Source organism: Melospiza georgiana, chromosome 3, assembly GCF_028018845.1.
Source record: "Melospiza georgiana isolate bMelGeo1 chromosome 3, bMelGeo1.pri, whole genome shotgun sequence".
NCBI classification, from domain to species: domain Eukaryota; kingdom Metazoa; phylum Chordata; class Aves; order Passeriformes; family Passerellidae; genus Melospiza; species Melospiza georgiana.
In genome coordinates, this window is record NC_080432.1 from 86,873,199 (window position 1) to 86,890,549 (window position 17,351).

General features: G+C 41.5%; 1 protein-coding gene across 1 annotated transcript; it reads left to right on the forward strand.

Moving 5' to 3' along the window:
* Window positions 1–3,786: 3,786 nt before the first annotated feature.
* Window positions 3,787–16,964, forward strand: LAPTM4A (lysosomal protein transmembrane 4 alpha). Its single transcript, XM_058020955.1, has 7 exons — window positions 3,787–3,962; window positions 10,410–10,530; window positions 12,623–12,699; window positions 12,793–12,915; window positions 14,056–14,151; window positions 15,560–15,658; window positions 16,186–16,964. Exons 1-7 carry the CDS (start codon window positions 3,864–3,866, stop codon window positions 16,258–16,260), a joined length of 690 nt encoding a protein of 229 aa, XP_057876938.1. The 5' UTR covers window positions 3,787–3,863; the 3' UTR covers window positions 16,261–16,964.
* Window positions 16,965–17,351: the final 387 nt, after the last annotated feature.

Here is a 17,351-nt window from a genome sequence, read left to right on the forward strand (position 1 = left end):
TTCAAAATATTGCCATCCTGGCTATAGTTCAGTGTGTGGTTACAGCATTCAAACACCATCTTCTAGCCATGGATAGGCATAAGAACAGCACAAGAGAGAAAATATGGTATTACAAAAATTAGCAGAAAACAGTCTTAGTGCTGCATTGTTTTGACATCTTGCAAGTACAGGACTTGAAATTTTGGAAGAAATTGAAGCCTGGTCTCTCATTTCCTAGCTCTTTTGCTGTCACCTTATTAAAATCTGATTATCCAAAACTAATTTGTGTTTGGTGAAACATTGTCAGGCTCTCTCAAGACAGAAGTGCAAATCTCCTGTCTAGACATGGGTTTGAAAGCCCGACTAGTTTGGCTAATGAGGAACACCTCGATATCAAACCCTCCCTACCTGCTGAGAGGGAAGGAGTTAAAACGTCATGCTGGTAAAGGAATCCCAAGCATTCTTTTGCAGCTGCTTCTGGCTCGCAGATCTGTGTGTGGCTTCCTGCTCTTACTGCTGTGGATGCTTTGGTCCTGCATGCCATGGTCTGCTTGTGAGGAAGTTTTATCACTAGCACTCGCTGATTCTCTGAGAGTTTGCTCGGCCTGTCACGACTGTAAGCTGAGCCCAGAGTTTTTAATATATTTAGCCTCAGAAATCCTCTTTGAACTAGCAAAAAGGAGAGAATTAAGGCTCAGCGAGAAGGAAGTCCCTTGCCTGAGGTCATCTGGGGCGCTTGTGGCAAGGAAGAACTGGAATCTTTCACAGAGGGTAGGACTAAAATCATTACCCTATCACCTCTTCCCTTAAGTACAAGAAACAATGCCATCATTCTCTTTAAATCGTTCTTTTCCTTTTTTTTTTTTTTTTTTAAGGAGGAGAAAGTGGAGAGGGTTTTTTTATGCAAATTCAATAGTTGCACATCAGCTTTTCCTGCTGTGGAAAGCTTCTTTGTGATGTTAAATGAGATTCACATTATTCTTCCCAGTATCTTTGTTGCTGAGTATAACAAGCAGCGTTTGCAGAGTATAACAAGCAGTGAAGCTCAAGGGAATCACATCAATTTTTATTCTGAGTCTGGCTGACAAAGATATGAACACTTAATTAAGATTTCTTTCATCTCATGAAAATAGCCCTGACAATCTGAGCCTGAGGAGAGCTTGATCGTAGCGAAGGCAGTGTCCAACTGCAAGCTCTTAGCTGCAACACTTGCCCTCACAAATCACTTCAACTGGGAGTGGGATCTAAAGGTTTCCAAGTGGATGTCCAAACTTTGACGGAAGGGCTCCTCCTTTAATTTCTAGCTCATTCTAATCGTGTGAACTCCTGCTTCACACAGGGACAGACCAACAGGAAGGAGAATCTCTCAGCTCCGCAGAACAATGCAATCAATTCAGGCATGCATGCAGCAGGAATGGTTGGTTTAGGCTTCCCAAAGTGCCATCTGTGAGAAAAACGATTTTTTAAATGACTGATTACAACAAAATGTACATTCTTTTTTCTATTTTTTTTTTTACATGGATACGTGTATATTGATTAAAATTAGTCCCTTCTTGCTACATTCAATCAGAGTGTTGATAATTATGCATCTGTGCACAGGGCTGAGAACATCACAGCACTAAAGAAACAGTAGTTTGTAAGAGGATCATTACAGCCATCTTAGCAGCACTTACAACATGTTTATTCAAAAATGAAATATGCCCTAAGGAAGAAAAACACCAACTATGGAACCCTGGGGATTTAAAATAAAAAGGTCACTTTTAAAGCCCTTAAGTAAATAATTTCAAACAACTCAGCCACAGCTCACATTAAAAACAGACTAGGCAGCTAAAGCAATAAAATGTGTTAATTGTACAATCTGGAATGTATCAAAAGGACAACCACTGTCACCCCCATTACCTTCTAATTGTTCAAAGTGAAAAAACTCAACACTGATGTGCATCTTGGTGTATATAGGCACAGCAAATATTTATGGTTCTGTGTCTCAGACTGTGCACTGGCAAGAAGGAAATACTTGCAGCTGCAAGTAGAAGGTTAAATAAACTGTGTGCACTTCTGCATCAACAGCTCAGGTCTCTCCAGAAACCACCGGGTCAGGGGAAGTTTACAGGTCCTGCTCCATGTGGGAACAGGAGACTGTGTGTCGCTAAGTGGTGGTGAAACATATCACATACACAAATGAAAACAGCACTTGGATTTACACACATTATTTCTACTTAATATATTCAAAAGTGCAGCACCCACAGGTTTCAGTGGAACTAATGAAGCATTTCCATTACCCACTCACCAACAGGGGCTTGACTAGGACTTGGGGTCACCAACAAAGTAAAGCACGTCTGTGGACTAAATTTCACCTCTTCTGTTTTCCCTCTAATGGCATATCCTCTTAGCATGTAACACAGTCTTAATATTATTTTTTAAAATTCCTTTAATCCAAGGAATTAAAAGAACAGCGAAATGGTTCATGTGAGCTAAACCTTCAGCAGCAAAATTCACCGAAAGCCGGGGGATGTTGGCAGCACCTCAAAGCAGACCTCTGCACGCTCTGCCCAGGTGTCATGGTTTAATAATGGTACTTCCCAGTTCAGGACCTCTCACTCCCCCTTCCCCTCATCTTTGCCGCTGCGTTGGGATGGAGTTGAGAATTAGAGGCACAACAATATAGTGGGAAAATCAAAGAGATAAGAAACCTGTCCCTGCTCCCAATACACAATACCAGTCGGCTCCCTCCTCGACGTTTTCTCCATAGGGAAAAAACCCTTTTCACCTGCTCCTGGCAATGATCAATGATGTGAGCTGGGACAGAATAACCTCCATATCCGAGCCATGCTCCCTCTTGGCACCTGCAAAAGTTAACACTGCCCCAGCTGGAATCAGGACATCAGGAGACATTACTTACTCATTACTATATTAGAATTAAGGGCTGTGCATAATCACAAAATCAATTAGGTTGGAAAAGACCTGTGAGATCATCGAATCCAAACCATGACCTAACACTATGTCATCCAGACCATGGCACTGGTGCCACGTCCAGCCTTTCTTTAAACTCCTCCAGGAACACTGACTTCTGTTCCAACATCTAATCACCCTTTCCATGAAGAAATTCCTCCTGATGTCCAGTGTAAACCTCCCTGCCGCAGCTTGAGGCCGTGTCCTCTAAAGCTGTTCCCAGCTGCCTGGGAAGGGGCAGAAGAGCCCGACCCCCACCTGGCTACAGCCTCCTTTCGGAGTTGTACAGAGCGGTAAGAGTCTCTCTGAACTTTCTTTTCTCCACGCTAACACCCTAAGCCGTTCCTCCTTCTGCTCCAGCAGCTTCACCAGCTCTGGTGCCCTTCTCTCGACATTCTCTCCAACTTCCATGTCCCTCCTGAACTCGGGGGCTCAGAACTGAGAATTCGAGCCGCCTCCCACCCGCGCTAAGCACACGGGAACGTCTCTAGACAACGCAGCTTTCCCCATAGGTTTTTCGCTGCCTCCCCGGCTACCAAGTTCCGGCTCTCCGAACGCCCGGCGAGCTGCTCCCCGTCCGCCAGGCAAGCAGAGCGGGACAGGACAGGACTTTTCCCCGCCAGACCCCCCTGAGGGCTGGTGGCAGAGGCGGGCAAAGCCCAACATGGCGGAAAGAGCACCACCCCCAGCTCAGGTGCGGCCCCCGCCGCCGCAGGTGAATGCGGGGCGTCGGTACCAGAGCTACTGTGATTGGTCAGCGGTGCTGTCAATCACCCGTCACCGCGGCAACAAAGGCCCGCCCCACGACACTCTCTCGGCGGTTGATTGGTCAGGGCGGCGGTGACGTGCGCCGGGGGTTTTACGGTGTTCGGTGTCGGGAGCTGCTTGGAGAGGGCGGTTGGCGGGTTCGGCGGTTGGAGCTGCGCGTTGCCGCCATGACGTTCAAGCGGAATCGCGACCGCTTCTACAGCACCCGGTGCTGCGGCTGCTGCCATGTGCGCACCGGCACCATCATCCTGGGCACCTGGTACATGGTGAGAGGCGAGGGCGACCGGCCGGCGGCTGGAGGGGCGGCGGTGGGGGCCGTGCTCAGCGCGCGTGCGCGGGGTGCTCGGTGGGGCGGGGGAGCGGCGCCCGCGCGGCCGCTCTGAGGGACGGCGCGCGTCCCGCTCCCGTCCCCGCTCCCGTCCCCGCTCCCGTCCCGGGCAGCCCTTCCCTGTGCCGGGGCGGTCGGGGGACGCTGCACCCGGGGATTTCCTGCGGTCACCCGCCGGGGCTCGGGTCTCTCGTCTTTCCCGAGGTCTCCTTCGTGCTAACGAAGTCCTGCTGTCCCTCGGCAGCCTCCCTTGTCGTGTTTGGAAAAAGAAAGTGAAGAGAAAGTTCAGAGTGTTTTAATCTACGTTTCAGAGAGATTGTGTTACTTTTCTCTTTCTTGGTTTGGAGGGGTTGAGACTTTAATACAGTACTGAGCGTGTAAGGGAGGAGATCGGGGTGTATAATAGGGGAATAAGGTGAGGTACCCGTGAATGCTGTGTAACCTCTGAGAGGAAGATGAGTGTCCCCCACTTTGTGGCAAGGGAAGTTCCTGGTTGTTCCAGATTCTGTTCCTGAAACAGTGATTGAAAAGCAGTGGAAACAAATTTGTCTCCCTAAACACTTCCTTTTTTCTGACTGGTGAGTGCTTTCTCTCCAAGGAAGACCTGTGGTAGTGCGGATGAAATGCTAGAAATAAAGTTCTGAACTAGGGCGAAGTAGAAAAGTGACAACAGTAGCAGCAAGTTAAAGGCCTGGAGCCCTGACTTCCCTTGGTTCCCGTAAAGGGGGCCTGAACTCCTCCTTATTGGAGTAATTTCCTCATCCTTCCTTCCCCTTAACCCTCGTGGGCAGTAAAAATGAGAGGATAGTTTACAAAAGTTGCATCATAGCTTTTCTGTTCTCCTGAAGCTGCAATCAAAAGCTGTGTTCTCCTTTGGCCTTCTGCGAATTGTAAGAAACAAAGAATTTTTATGTTGATATGAAACAGCCATGCACATAAACTGCCCTTAGAGGCATGGGGGTTTGATTTTGGGGAGTTTATGGTTTATTTCAAACAAGTATGGGGAGATCCTTTATTTGTATGCAGATTGGTCCCTCAGTTGGCAAAAAAATAATGTACAGGCAAAACAAAGTGGCTGGAGAGACAGGACTTGAGGAAAAGGGAGGGTAGGGCGTTGGAAATGTAACAAAAGTTTAGGGAAAAGGTATCTCTTTCAAAATGAAACTGGACAAAAGTCTTGGTGCTGATTAAGTTCCATTATTAGTTCATTTCAAAGGAAAAGGTCCATTGTAGTTTTGAGAATCAAACTTCTGGAAACCTGCAAACCAGCCTGTGCTGATGGATGGAGTTCAAGAATGTGCCTCTGGTCCCTGAAGGAAAAGCACAAACCGCGAACAGCGAGGGGGACGGTGATCCTTGTTCCAGAACAAAAGCACCTCGCCGCCTTCCGCACTGCGATTCCTGTTCGCGGGAGTGTCCCTAAACCCAGGAGCTTGCTGGGGCGGGGGACAGGAGATGTTTCCGTGGCCGCAGACCTGGTAGCGCTTCCAGTTTCCACCTCTCCTGCTGTGCTTATGTTTCCCCGCGTTGCCTGGCTGCGGCGCCTCTCTCTGTCTCTCCGTGGGTGCTGGGCCGGCGGCGGCTGCCCCGGGCACCCGTGCGGCTGCGGCTTTGATCTCGTGTTACCGCAGCCTCGGTCGCTGCAGGGAAAAGTAGAGCTGGGGTCAAGGTAGCAGGGGGCATGCAAAGTGCTTTAGAGGTGCGAGTTTTTATTAAAAAAAAAAATCCCGTCTATCGAGCACTTTGTTAAGCCGTGCGTTGAATATTTTTATCCAGTTCTCAGCTGTCACCTGGGTAAGGGTGAGAACTTTAAAGTCTGGCAACAGCTGTCTGTTTGAGCTGGAAAAGGTTATAACATGGTGGTCTTCCCTAATGCTTCAAAATCAGAATTCAAATATAAATTACTTTTTTTGAAGGTAAAATACACTTTTGACAGTGAAAGTTAAATTTAATTGCTTTCTGCCAAGCTTTAAAAAATTGTCCAGAACATGTCAGATTTTTTAGACATGTTAATTAATGCCCCATTTAAGAATAGCTCTAACTTAGTCTTTCAGGTTCTTATGAGAAGTATTTCTAAATCAATTAAGTAATCTCTGCTTTTAAGTTGCAGTGGGACAAATAGTAATAACTTTATGTGTAGGGTGGTGTTCTTTGGTTTGTGGGTTTGGTGGGGCTTTTTGTGTGTGTTTTGGTTTTGTTGGGGTTTTTTGAAGGATGTAGCTTTGTGGAGGGGGAGAGTGTTTCGTTCAAGAATAGTTTTATGTTACTGAAAATCTTGCTATTTACTATATAAACTGTGTTCTCGTGCAGTGCAGTCCTGAAGGAATTTGCTATCAAACTTAAAATGGAGTCTAACAGCAATCTACTCCAGATGTTTTAGTAAGATAAGACTTCTCTCTACTTAATACATGTGTTATTTTTACATAACCATTTCTTTAGGCATTTTCCTATTCTTTGCTTATTTGTGTACTTTTAAATCATTCCTGTAATTAACTTTGCTCCTCACTGGAACAGTTTTATCACTGTCCTTGCTGTGTGCTTCTGCAAGTCCAGAGAGAACCAGGACTACTTTCTAAAATGTCTGCTGCTGATGCTGTGTGAGCAGAGTGTCTCAAGCACAGTTCTCTCGGTGTGCTGCTGCTGTTTGTGTACATATCAGTACATAAAAGTGTATTTATCAGTACATAGAAGTGTATTTACCAAAAGACAAGTTAAGAACATTTCTGGCAGAATAGTACTTGGGTTCCAGGTCTGATAAAGCTTGGTTAGCTCTGCAACACCCACTGCTGTTCTGTGTAGGAAGGAAAAAGAAACCTCCTGTTCCTCTCCCCATAATTGCAGTCGTGTTGCTTTGAAGTTTGTTTCTTCCTGTGAAGTTTCATATTGGGCACTGCGCTTTCCAGAGACCGGAAGCAGGAACACTGCCCTGGCAGAAATGGATCAGAGTTCAGTAAACAGCATGGAAGCCAGTGGTATTGTTCTGGAGGGAGGGGCTGCTGCCCTCAGGGCTGCAGGCAGTGATGCAATTGCTGCTGCTGAGCGGGAGCATGAGGGGATCTCTGCACTTGTGTTCGCTGAACCAGAGTGAGCCTCGTTACACTGGCTCATTTCTGTCAGTCTGGTGCTGGTGCTGCTAGAGGCTCTGAAGTACCCTAGTTAAAATCACTCTTCTTCAGTTTTTACTATTTCAATATGTTAATAAATCAAACCAAATCAGAATCTCCATCTTGATTTTTTTTTCTTTTTTTTTCCCTGTTTGGAAACATGTCTAGGGAAAAAATACTGGAAAAGTGAAAGGAAAATGAGTGTAGTAGTGCAAGGGAATTTCCCTCTTTCCCCTCATGAAAGGATATAAGCAAATTCTAAGTAGGAAGTTGTGGTTTTGCCCAAGTCCCTCTGAGTGCTTGGGGAAAACTTGACTTCATGTGCGGGCCTCCAGAGAGTTGAAGCACTTACCTGATGAGGCATTAAGTGCACACTGTGGAGATAAAACTAACTAATTAAAAAGCTAATGCTTCTTAAGAGTTCCACAGTCTTTTGAGTTCTAATCATATGGGGAGCTCATATTTCTGTAATAAATGATGACTTTCTACTTGAGAATTGGAAATTTCAGCTATCTGAATCTTGATACAAGCTACACCAAACTATTAAACTTAGCTATTCCAGATATGAAAATGTAAAATACACTCCTTAAACTATTACAAAACTAAGGTTATTTTCATCTTAATGGGATTATTTTTTAAATAAGAACTTGAACATGCATTTTGCAGACTTTTTTTACTACTATTTTTGATTTCTGAGCAAAAAAAAGACCAAAATGAGGATGCTGAAATTTCTGAGGTGTTACTTTAGGGTGCTGCAGTATCCACTGAGTGCTGTCTTGCCAGGCTTGAGGGTTTTTTTTGAGTTTAATCCTCATATTATACTGAGGCATACAAGAGTTACATTTTTTCTGACTTCTCTATGTAGACATTTGTGGACATACATTTGATTTGCAGTGAGTATATACTTAAAATCTCTAACAATGTTCTGTGGTCCAAACCATATTCTTGCTGCCTGTTACACTGATTATTTTGAAACTAGCCTTGTGGTCTTGCTGCTGTCAAGCTTCTGGGAAAGAATGAAGTAGTTAAAATAGAGGCTCTGGCTCTGTAGGTCTTGATCACGTTTAATATACGAGTTTCAATTAATTACTCAGTGTTGTGATGGATTTGTACACAGTAGTAATGGAGCACTGGAAACTCTGAGGTGTTAATTGGCCACAGTTTTGGTTTGTTGTTTGTTTTTGTTTAGATTTGTTTTGGTTTGTAACTATTTTTATTTGGTCTCCTTGATTCTAATAGATTGGATTTTGAATGACTCTTATTTTCTCTTTTACTTGGATACCAGTTCAGGTTGAGAAAATAAACCTTTCATACTTGAAACTACATTCAGTGTACCGAAGTCTTTGGTAATTTCACTAGTTACTGAATTGGGACCACAGATAAGGTGAAAATAAAAAAGAAAGTGACAGATGGAGAATTAAAATCTCAAAATTCTGAGGCATTCAAGTTCTTCAGTACTTCTGTAGTAATTCAGGTGCTGCTTGCTCCTTCTCCTGAGGCAGATAGCCTATGATGGCAGTCAAACTCATGACTATGTATAAACAAGAAATGATTTAGTTGTAATTGAGCATGTACTTTTGTGCTTTATAAAGTAGAGATCAATATTTCAGCTGCCAGAGGCATGAACCTTGACTTAGGCTTTTTGAAACAAGTGCAGTACAGAAAGGTATTTTCCAACATTCTCTGTTCACTCACTGAGGGGAGGGAAAAGAGGGTTGAAAATGCAGAGAGCATTGAGAGCAGAAGGCCAGAGTACAGGAGGATGAAGCAGGTGGAAGAGGAAAGTGTTCCATAGTTTTGATGAATGGTGAAGCAAAATAAGATTTGAAAACAAGGCAGGTGAGCAACTTGACAGTTTGCCCCTTAAGAAGTATCCTGTGAGCGTGAAAATAAGTGCAGTTCTAGGCTAAATATATTGATGGTTCAACAGAGTTCTTCACTGCCAGCTGTTTTGGCTACAATGTTTTATATAAAATGCCTTACAGAAATACAGGTGGCTCAAAATAGCTGGAAATTCTAGAAAATTTGTGTAATACATGGTGAGATGATTGCATTTCTACAAAGTGACATGCACTACCAGCTTTAATTCCACTGAAGGGTTCTTTTAGCAGAAAGTGCAAGCAAGCTTATCACCATTTATCTGTAAACCCCAGGGGAAAAAGAAGAGAAAAATTTAATAAAAACAATGAGGGGGAAAAAAAGTTATAGGAACTGTGAGTCTCAACATTTTATGAGATTCAGATTTTTTTTTCCTTTCTGAAATCCTCAGTAATTGTACATAGACTTGCCACCATCATTGACTTCTGGAACCATGCCCATAGAAGAAGAAATACCTGACAAATATTCTTAAGTTGTTAGAAACTACAAACCAGTTTTCTTTTTATTTTGAGGCTAATTGGAAGGGATCCTGCTGCTGGTGGTGACAGTACTGAATACTGATTGGAAAATGTCTGCAGCTAGAAAAGACCATCATGAGGGGTTTTTTTGTGTGTTATGCAACCTTTGGCTTGTGTCTCCAGATACTAGTAACAGAAACCATGTCCCTGTAAACCTTGGGTACTTACAAATGCTGTCAAGGCAATTTTACTGAGACTTCAGCTACTTCTGATTCTTTGAGATCTTACTGAAGACATTTCTGGTGTGTACCAAAATGGGGCAACAGAAGGAGTCTTTAAGTGTCAGCGTGAGGGAGGAGAAAGAATGGTGAGCACACACTGTGGGGGTTGATCTTTGTGTGAAATTTTTAACTTCCCCTGTGCTTGTGTAGACCTTTTTGATAAGATGAGGTTTCAGTAAGTGACCTGGGAAGCAGAGGAAGATCTTCTCTCTGGCTTACTAAGGCTGAACTGTGGCAGAAACCCAGTAATTTATTTGTTGTAGAAAGCAGAAATTCTTTCAAAATATTCCTCATTCTGTACCTTTATCTCCCTGACCTTTTTTAACTGTTTCCAGTTTTTCAGCTCACAAACCTGTACATTCATCAGGCAGCATCAGCTTAATTATGTTATTTGAATCCCTAGGAATCTTACCATCCCCTCAATTTGCAGAGTTATTCAGTGGTGATTCATTGAACCTAGCAAGTGCCTCACACTCTTTGAGTTGTTTTAGTAGTCATTTAATTAAATGAGCTTGAAATTTAACTGTAACTTATGCTCTTTTTTTTTCTTCTTCCACATACATGCAAAGAGAAGAGTTTATTTTTAACTGAAATAAAGGATTATTAGAAAACATCTCAGCTGTTGCAAAGTAATTAACCTTGAGGTAACTGTGATCTCTCTCAGGTGGTGAACTTGCTGATGGGCATCTTGTTGACAGTAGAAGTGACTCATCCAAACATGGTGCCAACTGTTGATATCCAGTATGAAGTGATTGGAAATTACTATGCTTCTGAGAGAATGGCCGGTAGGTTTAGAGCTCTGCTGCCTGATGGGAATATACAGCATGCACTGCCATGGATTTGTCTTACACCAGGTTGTAATATATGCATATGACTTTTCATAAATATGGTTATCTTGTTTTCTGAATTTTTCTTCAGTTACTCTGGGATTGAATTCTTCTACAAGAATAAAAAGAAAGCTTTATGGGTTATTATTATAACTTCATTTTATACTTCATTCATTTTATATCTCATCTTCAGTGATGAGATTTCTTGGCCGTCTGATGCTTTGAGTGTTGAAGTATGTGTGGGACATCTCTGACTCGCTTTCTCCATAAACATTAATTATCTTTGCTGACTCAGTAAAACAAGCAGCAGAAAACAAGTTTAAAGACTTTTCTTCAGAGTTCTTGGTCATCTTCATAGATCACGAAATACCTTAGAGCTCCTGCAAGTGAATTTACTGAAAAGAAAGCCATGATACCTTTGAAGAAGAGAGGAACAATTGGGATGCCAAGTATTTGAGTGAAACCAAAGTGTTTCTCTAAGTTCCACCTGCAGAATAAATGAGAGAAAGCACCATGAGCAGAATTATGCCCACTTTTCACTCTTCTACTAAATGTATATGTTTACAGCTGTAATTGGTGTCAAGCTTTTTAATTATTGTATCTGTGAACTTGAGCATATGCTTTGCTTCTCTTGGTTTTAAATATGCAGAAATGTGTAGTATGGCACTTCTAATCTACCTCGGTCTGTTGTATTACATGAAAATTTAAGGAGGGTCAGGTTCAGCAAAATAGAACAGCACAAAACTGGTTTGAGCATTTTGGATTAATTGTTCATGACCTGAGTTGAGGATCTGTCAGTTCTGACCTGTGACTGTAACTCACATTTGCTACTAATGAAATGGGAGTGGGAGCAAGGACCAAATTCTTCGTGAGGCTAAGATATTAAGTAAAATCACAGCAGAGGTCTGTAAAATGTCATATGATCTGTAAAGGCCCTTGGGGTACTTGGTAGCATTAAGCTTATTTGAGTGAAATATGAAGTTGAAGGTGCTTTCTTCACTCTTTAGTGTAAAATCTATCACATTTTACACTATCTATCACAATTTTTTTACCTAAAAATTCTTATTCCTTGTGTTGGGATCTGGGCTGGAGGGCTTTGTGTGTGTGAAAGAACCTTACAGGTATTATTGTACTAGTGTATATTGTGAGTAATAACTCCTCAGAAGACAGCCACACTCGCTGGTGATTGCTGAGACTTGTGTCTGATCAATACATTTCAGACATGGGGGAGCTCTTCCTTGATGCCGTCTGTGTATGTAGATAGTACTTGCAGAGTAGAAAGGGTTCTCAGATAATCTTTTTCAAGCAGGAAAACAAAAAAATTTTGGCTTCAATACTGCTAAAACCCATTTATTTACTATGTCCGTAGACTCTGAGGCTGGTTTCTTTGTGTTTAAAAAAGAAGTTTAATCTAACTAGTGGAAAGCAGCTCTGCTTCTGTAATCAGTAACTGTGATGTGCAAGGAGAATCTTTATCATGCAGCTTCCATGAGTGTCCTGGATTTTGCTACAAATTGGTTTCTGTTCAACTGCCTTTTCTTGTAAATAGTGGGATACCTTCCACACAGTGATTTCCTGTTTTCCTTAGTGTTACTGAAGGAGCAGTGCTGCTCCCACTGCCAATGACCAAATTATGTAACCAAACCATTTTCAAGTGTAAAGGTTGATAGTGTGTTAGCTTCCCTTAAGATTCTGTCCAGTTGTAAAGTTAATCACTCACATAGTTTCAGCACTGACACATATTGCAAATCAGCATCATTATGGTGCATTACTGTCAAACTATGTCAGGCTTCTAATTGGTGTTCCTGGACTTCAGTCAGGCTTTTGATTAAGGCAGAGGGATTTTTCCAAGCAGCTGTAGGTTTTCTTGAACCAGATCTTTTTTTGTAAGGAAGAATCTGAATTACTCTATTCTGCTACTGATAGTTGGCATGGATGAGTCAATTGAGAACAGATGATAGTAATGGACAGAGCTTGGGTACCTGTCAGCTGCAGTGTGACAACTCCAGGAAATGACTGATTCTTACTGGTTTTTGTTTTTTTAATGCAGAAAATGCCTGTGTTCTGTTTGCTATCTCCCTCCTCATGTTCACAATCAGCGCAATGATGGTGTATGGTGCCATTGCTGTAAGTATTTTTATAATACGTGGTTTTAGAGTTGCTACTTGATTTTTTTTAAACTAAATAATTTACGTGCTGCTCCTTTTTTCTATTTTTTAGCATCGTGTAGGCTGGCTGATACCATTTTTCTGTTACCAACTCTTTGACTTTGTGCTCAGTTGTCTGGTTGCCATCAGCTCTCTAACCTACTTGCCCAGAATCAAAGATTACCTGGATCAGTTGGTAAGTATTCAGCTCAAATTGATATTTTACATTTGAAATTAAAGTTTGTTTTTATTGGATCAGTGACTGAGTTACACTTCCCTTTGCATAAGAAAAAGGAATTCAGCCTGCAGCAGCCATAGGTGGTTATTATGGGCATGGTAGCTCATCAGAGGTGGAAGAGTTAAAGTTGTCATTGTTCCCTAAAAGGAAAGCCAAGGAGAGTAAGGAAAGAATTGTGATGGGAACTACTGGTTTAAACTGTGTTGACTACATTTGGCTTGGAAGTGTGTTCTTTAACACACTTAACTGTGCCTTTTAAGCAGTGGAGCTCAGTGGCAAATTTGCTACTGCAGATTAAAAATGTGTTGACTCTTACCTGGTAGGGGACAGGAAGAGAAGTATAGGTGAGGGTTCCCATAGCATTACACATGGAATCTGAGCTTTCCTTTTTACATTCTGTATGTCTCTTCTCAAGTTGCAGTGGCACTTTCTAAGGAAATTGCAGTGGAGTTCTCACTAACACTGCCTGTGTTTTAACTGCAAGAAGAGTCAATGCATAGAATGTAGTGTCTGCATTGACAGACCGTGAGCTCTGGCTGGCTGGTGCTGTGATTTGTTCAAGTAGATGTTTAAAAGCAAGTCCTTTTTAAAACAGATAAAATCTTAGATCGATGTTTGAGAGAGGCTTTGTTACTGTGGTCAGGGAAGGAAGAGAGACAGGTTTGGAGAAGATCTGTTTTTGCTCCCCCAAGTTTGGGGTGACATCTTACACTGCACACCAGTGTGTTACAGGTTGGACTGACAGGATATAATTAACAGTAAGTCATTAGGTTGTAGAGGACCATGAGTACAAACACTGTTCTGCAGCTGTGAAGAAGAATCTGTGTTGGCATGAGACTGATGAAGTGACTAGGGACACAGACTGTACTGTAGTGATCTGTTCTTGTGGGACAGAGACAGGATAAATACTCTGCTTTGTGGGAGGATAAAGAGGAAATTTATTAGAAATAGAACTTCTTGTTTCAGAGGAGTAGTTTACACAAGGGTTTGTTTCATTTGGTGTGAAGTTTGGATTTTTTTTTAATCATATTTGATTGTGCAGTGTTCATTCTTATCTCTTCCCTTTCTCGCCCTTCCCCCATGTTTTTTTTTCACTAGCCGGATTTTCCTTACAAAGAGGATCTCCTTTCTTTGGACTCCAGCTGTCTCTTGTTTATTGTTCTGGTGTTCTTTGTATTATTTATCATTTTAAAGGTAAGTTAAAACTTAATCACGTGTCTGTTGCAAGAGTTAATAAATATTAAGATGGTGTCAATCTGAGTTAATTCTCAATGCTGAATTCAGAACCCAGCTGCTTTTTTAATGCTGAGGTAAGAACTTCTTTGAGCACAATTGTTGGGATGTTCAGTTCCAGTATGACTTAGGTCTAATCTGTTGTGTACTGGTGTCTTCACCTAACTTGTGTGTGTGCAGTGGGGTGTGCTTATGCAGCTCTGCCCTTCCTAAGTAGAAAGGAGGAATGCAAAAAGACTTTTTGTCTATGTGGGGATAATTTTAATATTTGTAATTAAGCTTGTAGTGAAATAATATTGAGTTCATGTATGCAAGTTTCTAAACAAAATGTTTAAAATCTCTCACTAAACAAAATGTTTAAAATCTCTCACTAAACAAAATGTTTAAAATCTCTCACTGTGCCTAACAAACCAGAATGCAAGTTTTGGAAGGAAGATGATGGAATGAGGAAATGTATAAGTTAATTTGAGATCATCCTCCCTTCTGAAGAGTAGCAGTTTCTTTCTGAAAATCTAAATAATGAGACATTCATTTGGGTTACAAAAACTCTTGTGTAGACAAAGCATATTAGAGAAATGTATTTATAATATACATTGGCCATGATACTGTTCCTTTATTGCATTCAGGTTGCATTTCAGAAAAAAATAAAGAATGAAAATAATTTTACTGATTTTCTATACTTTTTCCAAGAGGAATGTTTAACTGGGGAGAGTGAAAGCCTAATACAGTAGGTAGCACTTGTGTATTGATTGGGAAATTTGGTACCTTAGGTACAGCAGTGCTAACTTGTCAGTGAGAGATTTGGAAAAGTTAATGTTACACAAATTAGTAATAAAAAACCCCTAATCCTCATCATATCATGATAATGTTTCTTTCTGCAGCAGTCAGTGTTGACTCGAAGTTCAGGCTTCACTGCTCTACCCTCTCCCTGCTGCCTCAGTTGTGTGTCTGAGCCCTCTCCTTAGCACTGGCAGTTAGTTGGAGCAATAGTGCTAACTGGGGGAGGAGTGGGATTCTACTGTTGGCCTCTCCTCCTCCTCCTCCTGGCAGGCTTAGACTGAGATCCACAGAGGCATCAGCCACTTGGGGATTAATTTGATTAGCACTGCTCAGGCAGACAGAGATTAGTTGAATGGATCTGTGAATTCTTTTGCTAAAACCTGTGTGGTGCATCCTCTATGAGTCACTGTGAATGCAAAATGGAGAGCAACATAGGTGTGTGGCCAGGTCTGTGAAATAGCAACCATTCCTCAGATATGTGTTGTCTAAGTTGATATATGCTCCTCTTTATCATAGGAATGTCATACAACATCTAATTTCTGAATCAGAAATGCTTATGAGGTGTTTAAAAGAAAAATCTCTCTTTCAGGCATATCTCATTAACTGTGTATGGAACTGCTATAAATACATCATCAGCAGAAATTTGCCAGAGATTGCTGTGTACCCTGCTTTTGAAGCTCCTCCACAGGTAAAATCTTGTTTTAAGATAAAAGGAAGCAGTATCATTAATTTTGAAGTAGAAAATCGCCATATCCATGTATGTTTCCAAGCCTTGTCCAGCTTTATAAAGAAAGACTGGAAAGATAAAAAATTATAAAGCAGCTAATTTTGTGGTGGGTTATTTCTTAGCTAAATTCTGAGTGTCTAAAAGGAGGGTCTTTAGAGAGAAGTCTTTGAATGTTTTTCTTGTGGTAGAGGGAAGCTTTGATTGCACCAGTCCAAACCTTCCTTGCTGCTTTGCAAAGTCAAGATGCAGTGGGGTGTGGAATAAAGGACCAAGGGTTAGGCTCAGCAGAGCAGTAAACTGCTTCTGCACCTTCTTTCACTTCCTCATTTGCTTACTAAGAACAGCAGTAAATTCTTAAAATAACTTTGCCTGCAACAGAGGATTAAGTTGCTGATGAGCCATGTATGCTTTTGTTCTCTTTTTTCTCTTTTTTTTTTTCCCCATTTGAAATCTCCTGCATTAATCACTTCAAAATGTCTTCTCCTTAGTATGTTCTGCCAACCTATGAAATGGCAGTGAAGATGCCTGAGAAGGAACCTCCACCTCCCTACATACCTGCCTGAAGCAATTTGTATGTTCATTAACATCTGTACCAGCTTCCTGGGGGTTTTGTCTTTTAATCTTGCAAAACTGCTTAAGTAATAGAAATATTCAGGGCTTTAGGAGCAAACTGTTCTGTTTAAAATATGTTTGATATAAACTTACTAAGCAACACACATCTGAGAGTGATTTCATTTGCTTTAATTTTTGTTCTCCCTAATGCTCTTAAACATTTTATTGCCTTAGGGCCTTACACCTGCAAGAACTTATGCATGTGACTAACTTGTGGCTTTTAATAATACCAATTGAGCCACTCTCATTGAAGTTAGCTGTGATTATAAGTGTCTGCAGGATTATGCCCTTAATTTATATTAATTTTTTGTAAAGTAGTTCATAAAGACAATCTGATCGTGCAGCAAAATGACAGTTTGCCTTTATCCATTTTTTGGAAGGGGAAGGGTTTGAATGTGGTATATATGTGACTTTTTTACTTTGCACTTTTCTCATATGTTATCTTACCTTTTATTGTGGTTTTTTTGGTTATCCTTTGTCTTGAAACAGTATTTTTGAGGAACAAGTGAGGGTGGCACAGGAGTTCTATTACAACGAGCTGGGAACGCAAGAAATATAAACAGAAATGTGGAACATGGTTGCATGCTTCTAATCTTCTATGTATTTTCCTCTTTGTGATAAATGATACTTAAATAAATCTTTTACAAAATGTTTACCAGTAGTGTTGGTTGATCTTTTTAGTGACTTTTTCATTTAAGTGCTTCAGTGTGCTGCAGACAGTCCAGCATACTTAGTTGCAGGTTTAGTGGTTGATCCATGCTTCAGTAGAAGTCCTTATGTGGCTGGAGAACTTGGATTCTCTCCAGCACACAGTCCTGTGTTAAAGCCTTTGCATTTCAAGTACTTGAATGACTTCCCCTTGTCTGATTGGTACTTACCCATGAACTGGGAAAGGGCAATTGCACTGGAGGCTTAGCCCTTGGGGAAATCTGATGTCTGGTCAGCTCAGGCATTAAAAGCAGGACAGACACCCAGTAGGACTGCAACATTTACATTGGAAAATGTCCAGAGTTGTTGGAGATATGCCATAACTTAGTGATGT

Excerpts from the sequence above, each read along its gene's own strand:
- LAPTM4A (XM_058020955.1), top strand. The coding sequence starts at position 3,864 with ATGACGTTCAAGCGGAATCGCGACCGCTTCTACAGCACCCGGTGCTGC. Across the intron at positions 10,531-12,622 it reads TGCTTCTGAGAGAATGGCCG|AAAATGCCTGTGTTCTGTTT; the intron begins GTAGGTTTAGAG and ends TTTTTAATGCAG. Across the intron at positions 15,659-16,185 it reads CTTTTGAAGCTCCTCCACAG|TATGTTCTGCCAACCTATGA; the intron begins GTAAAATCTTGT and ends TCTTCTCCTTAG.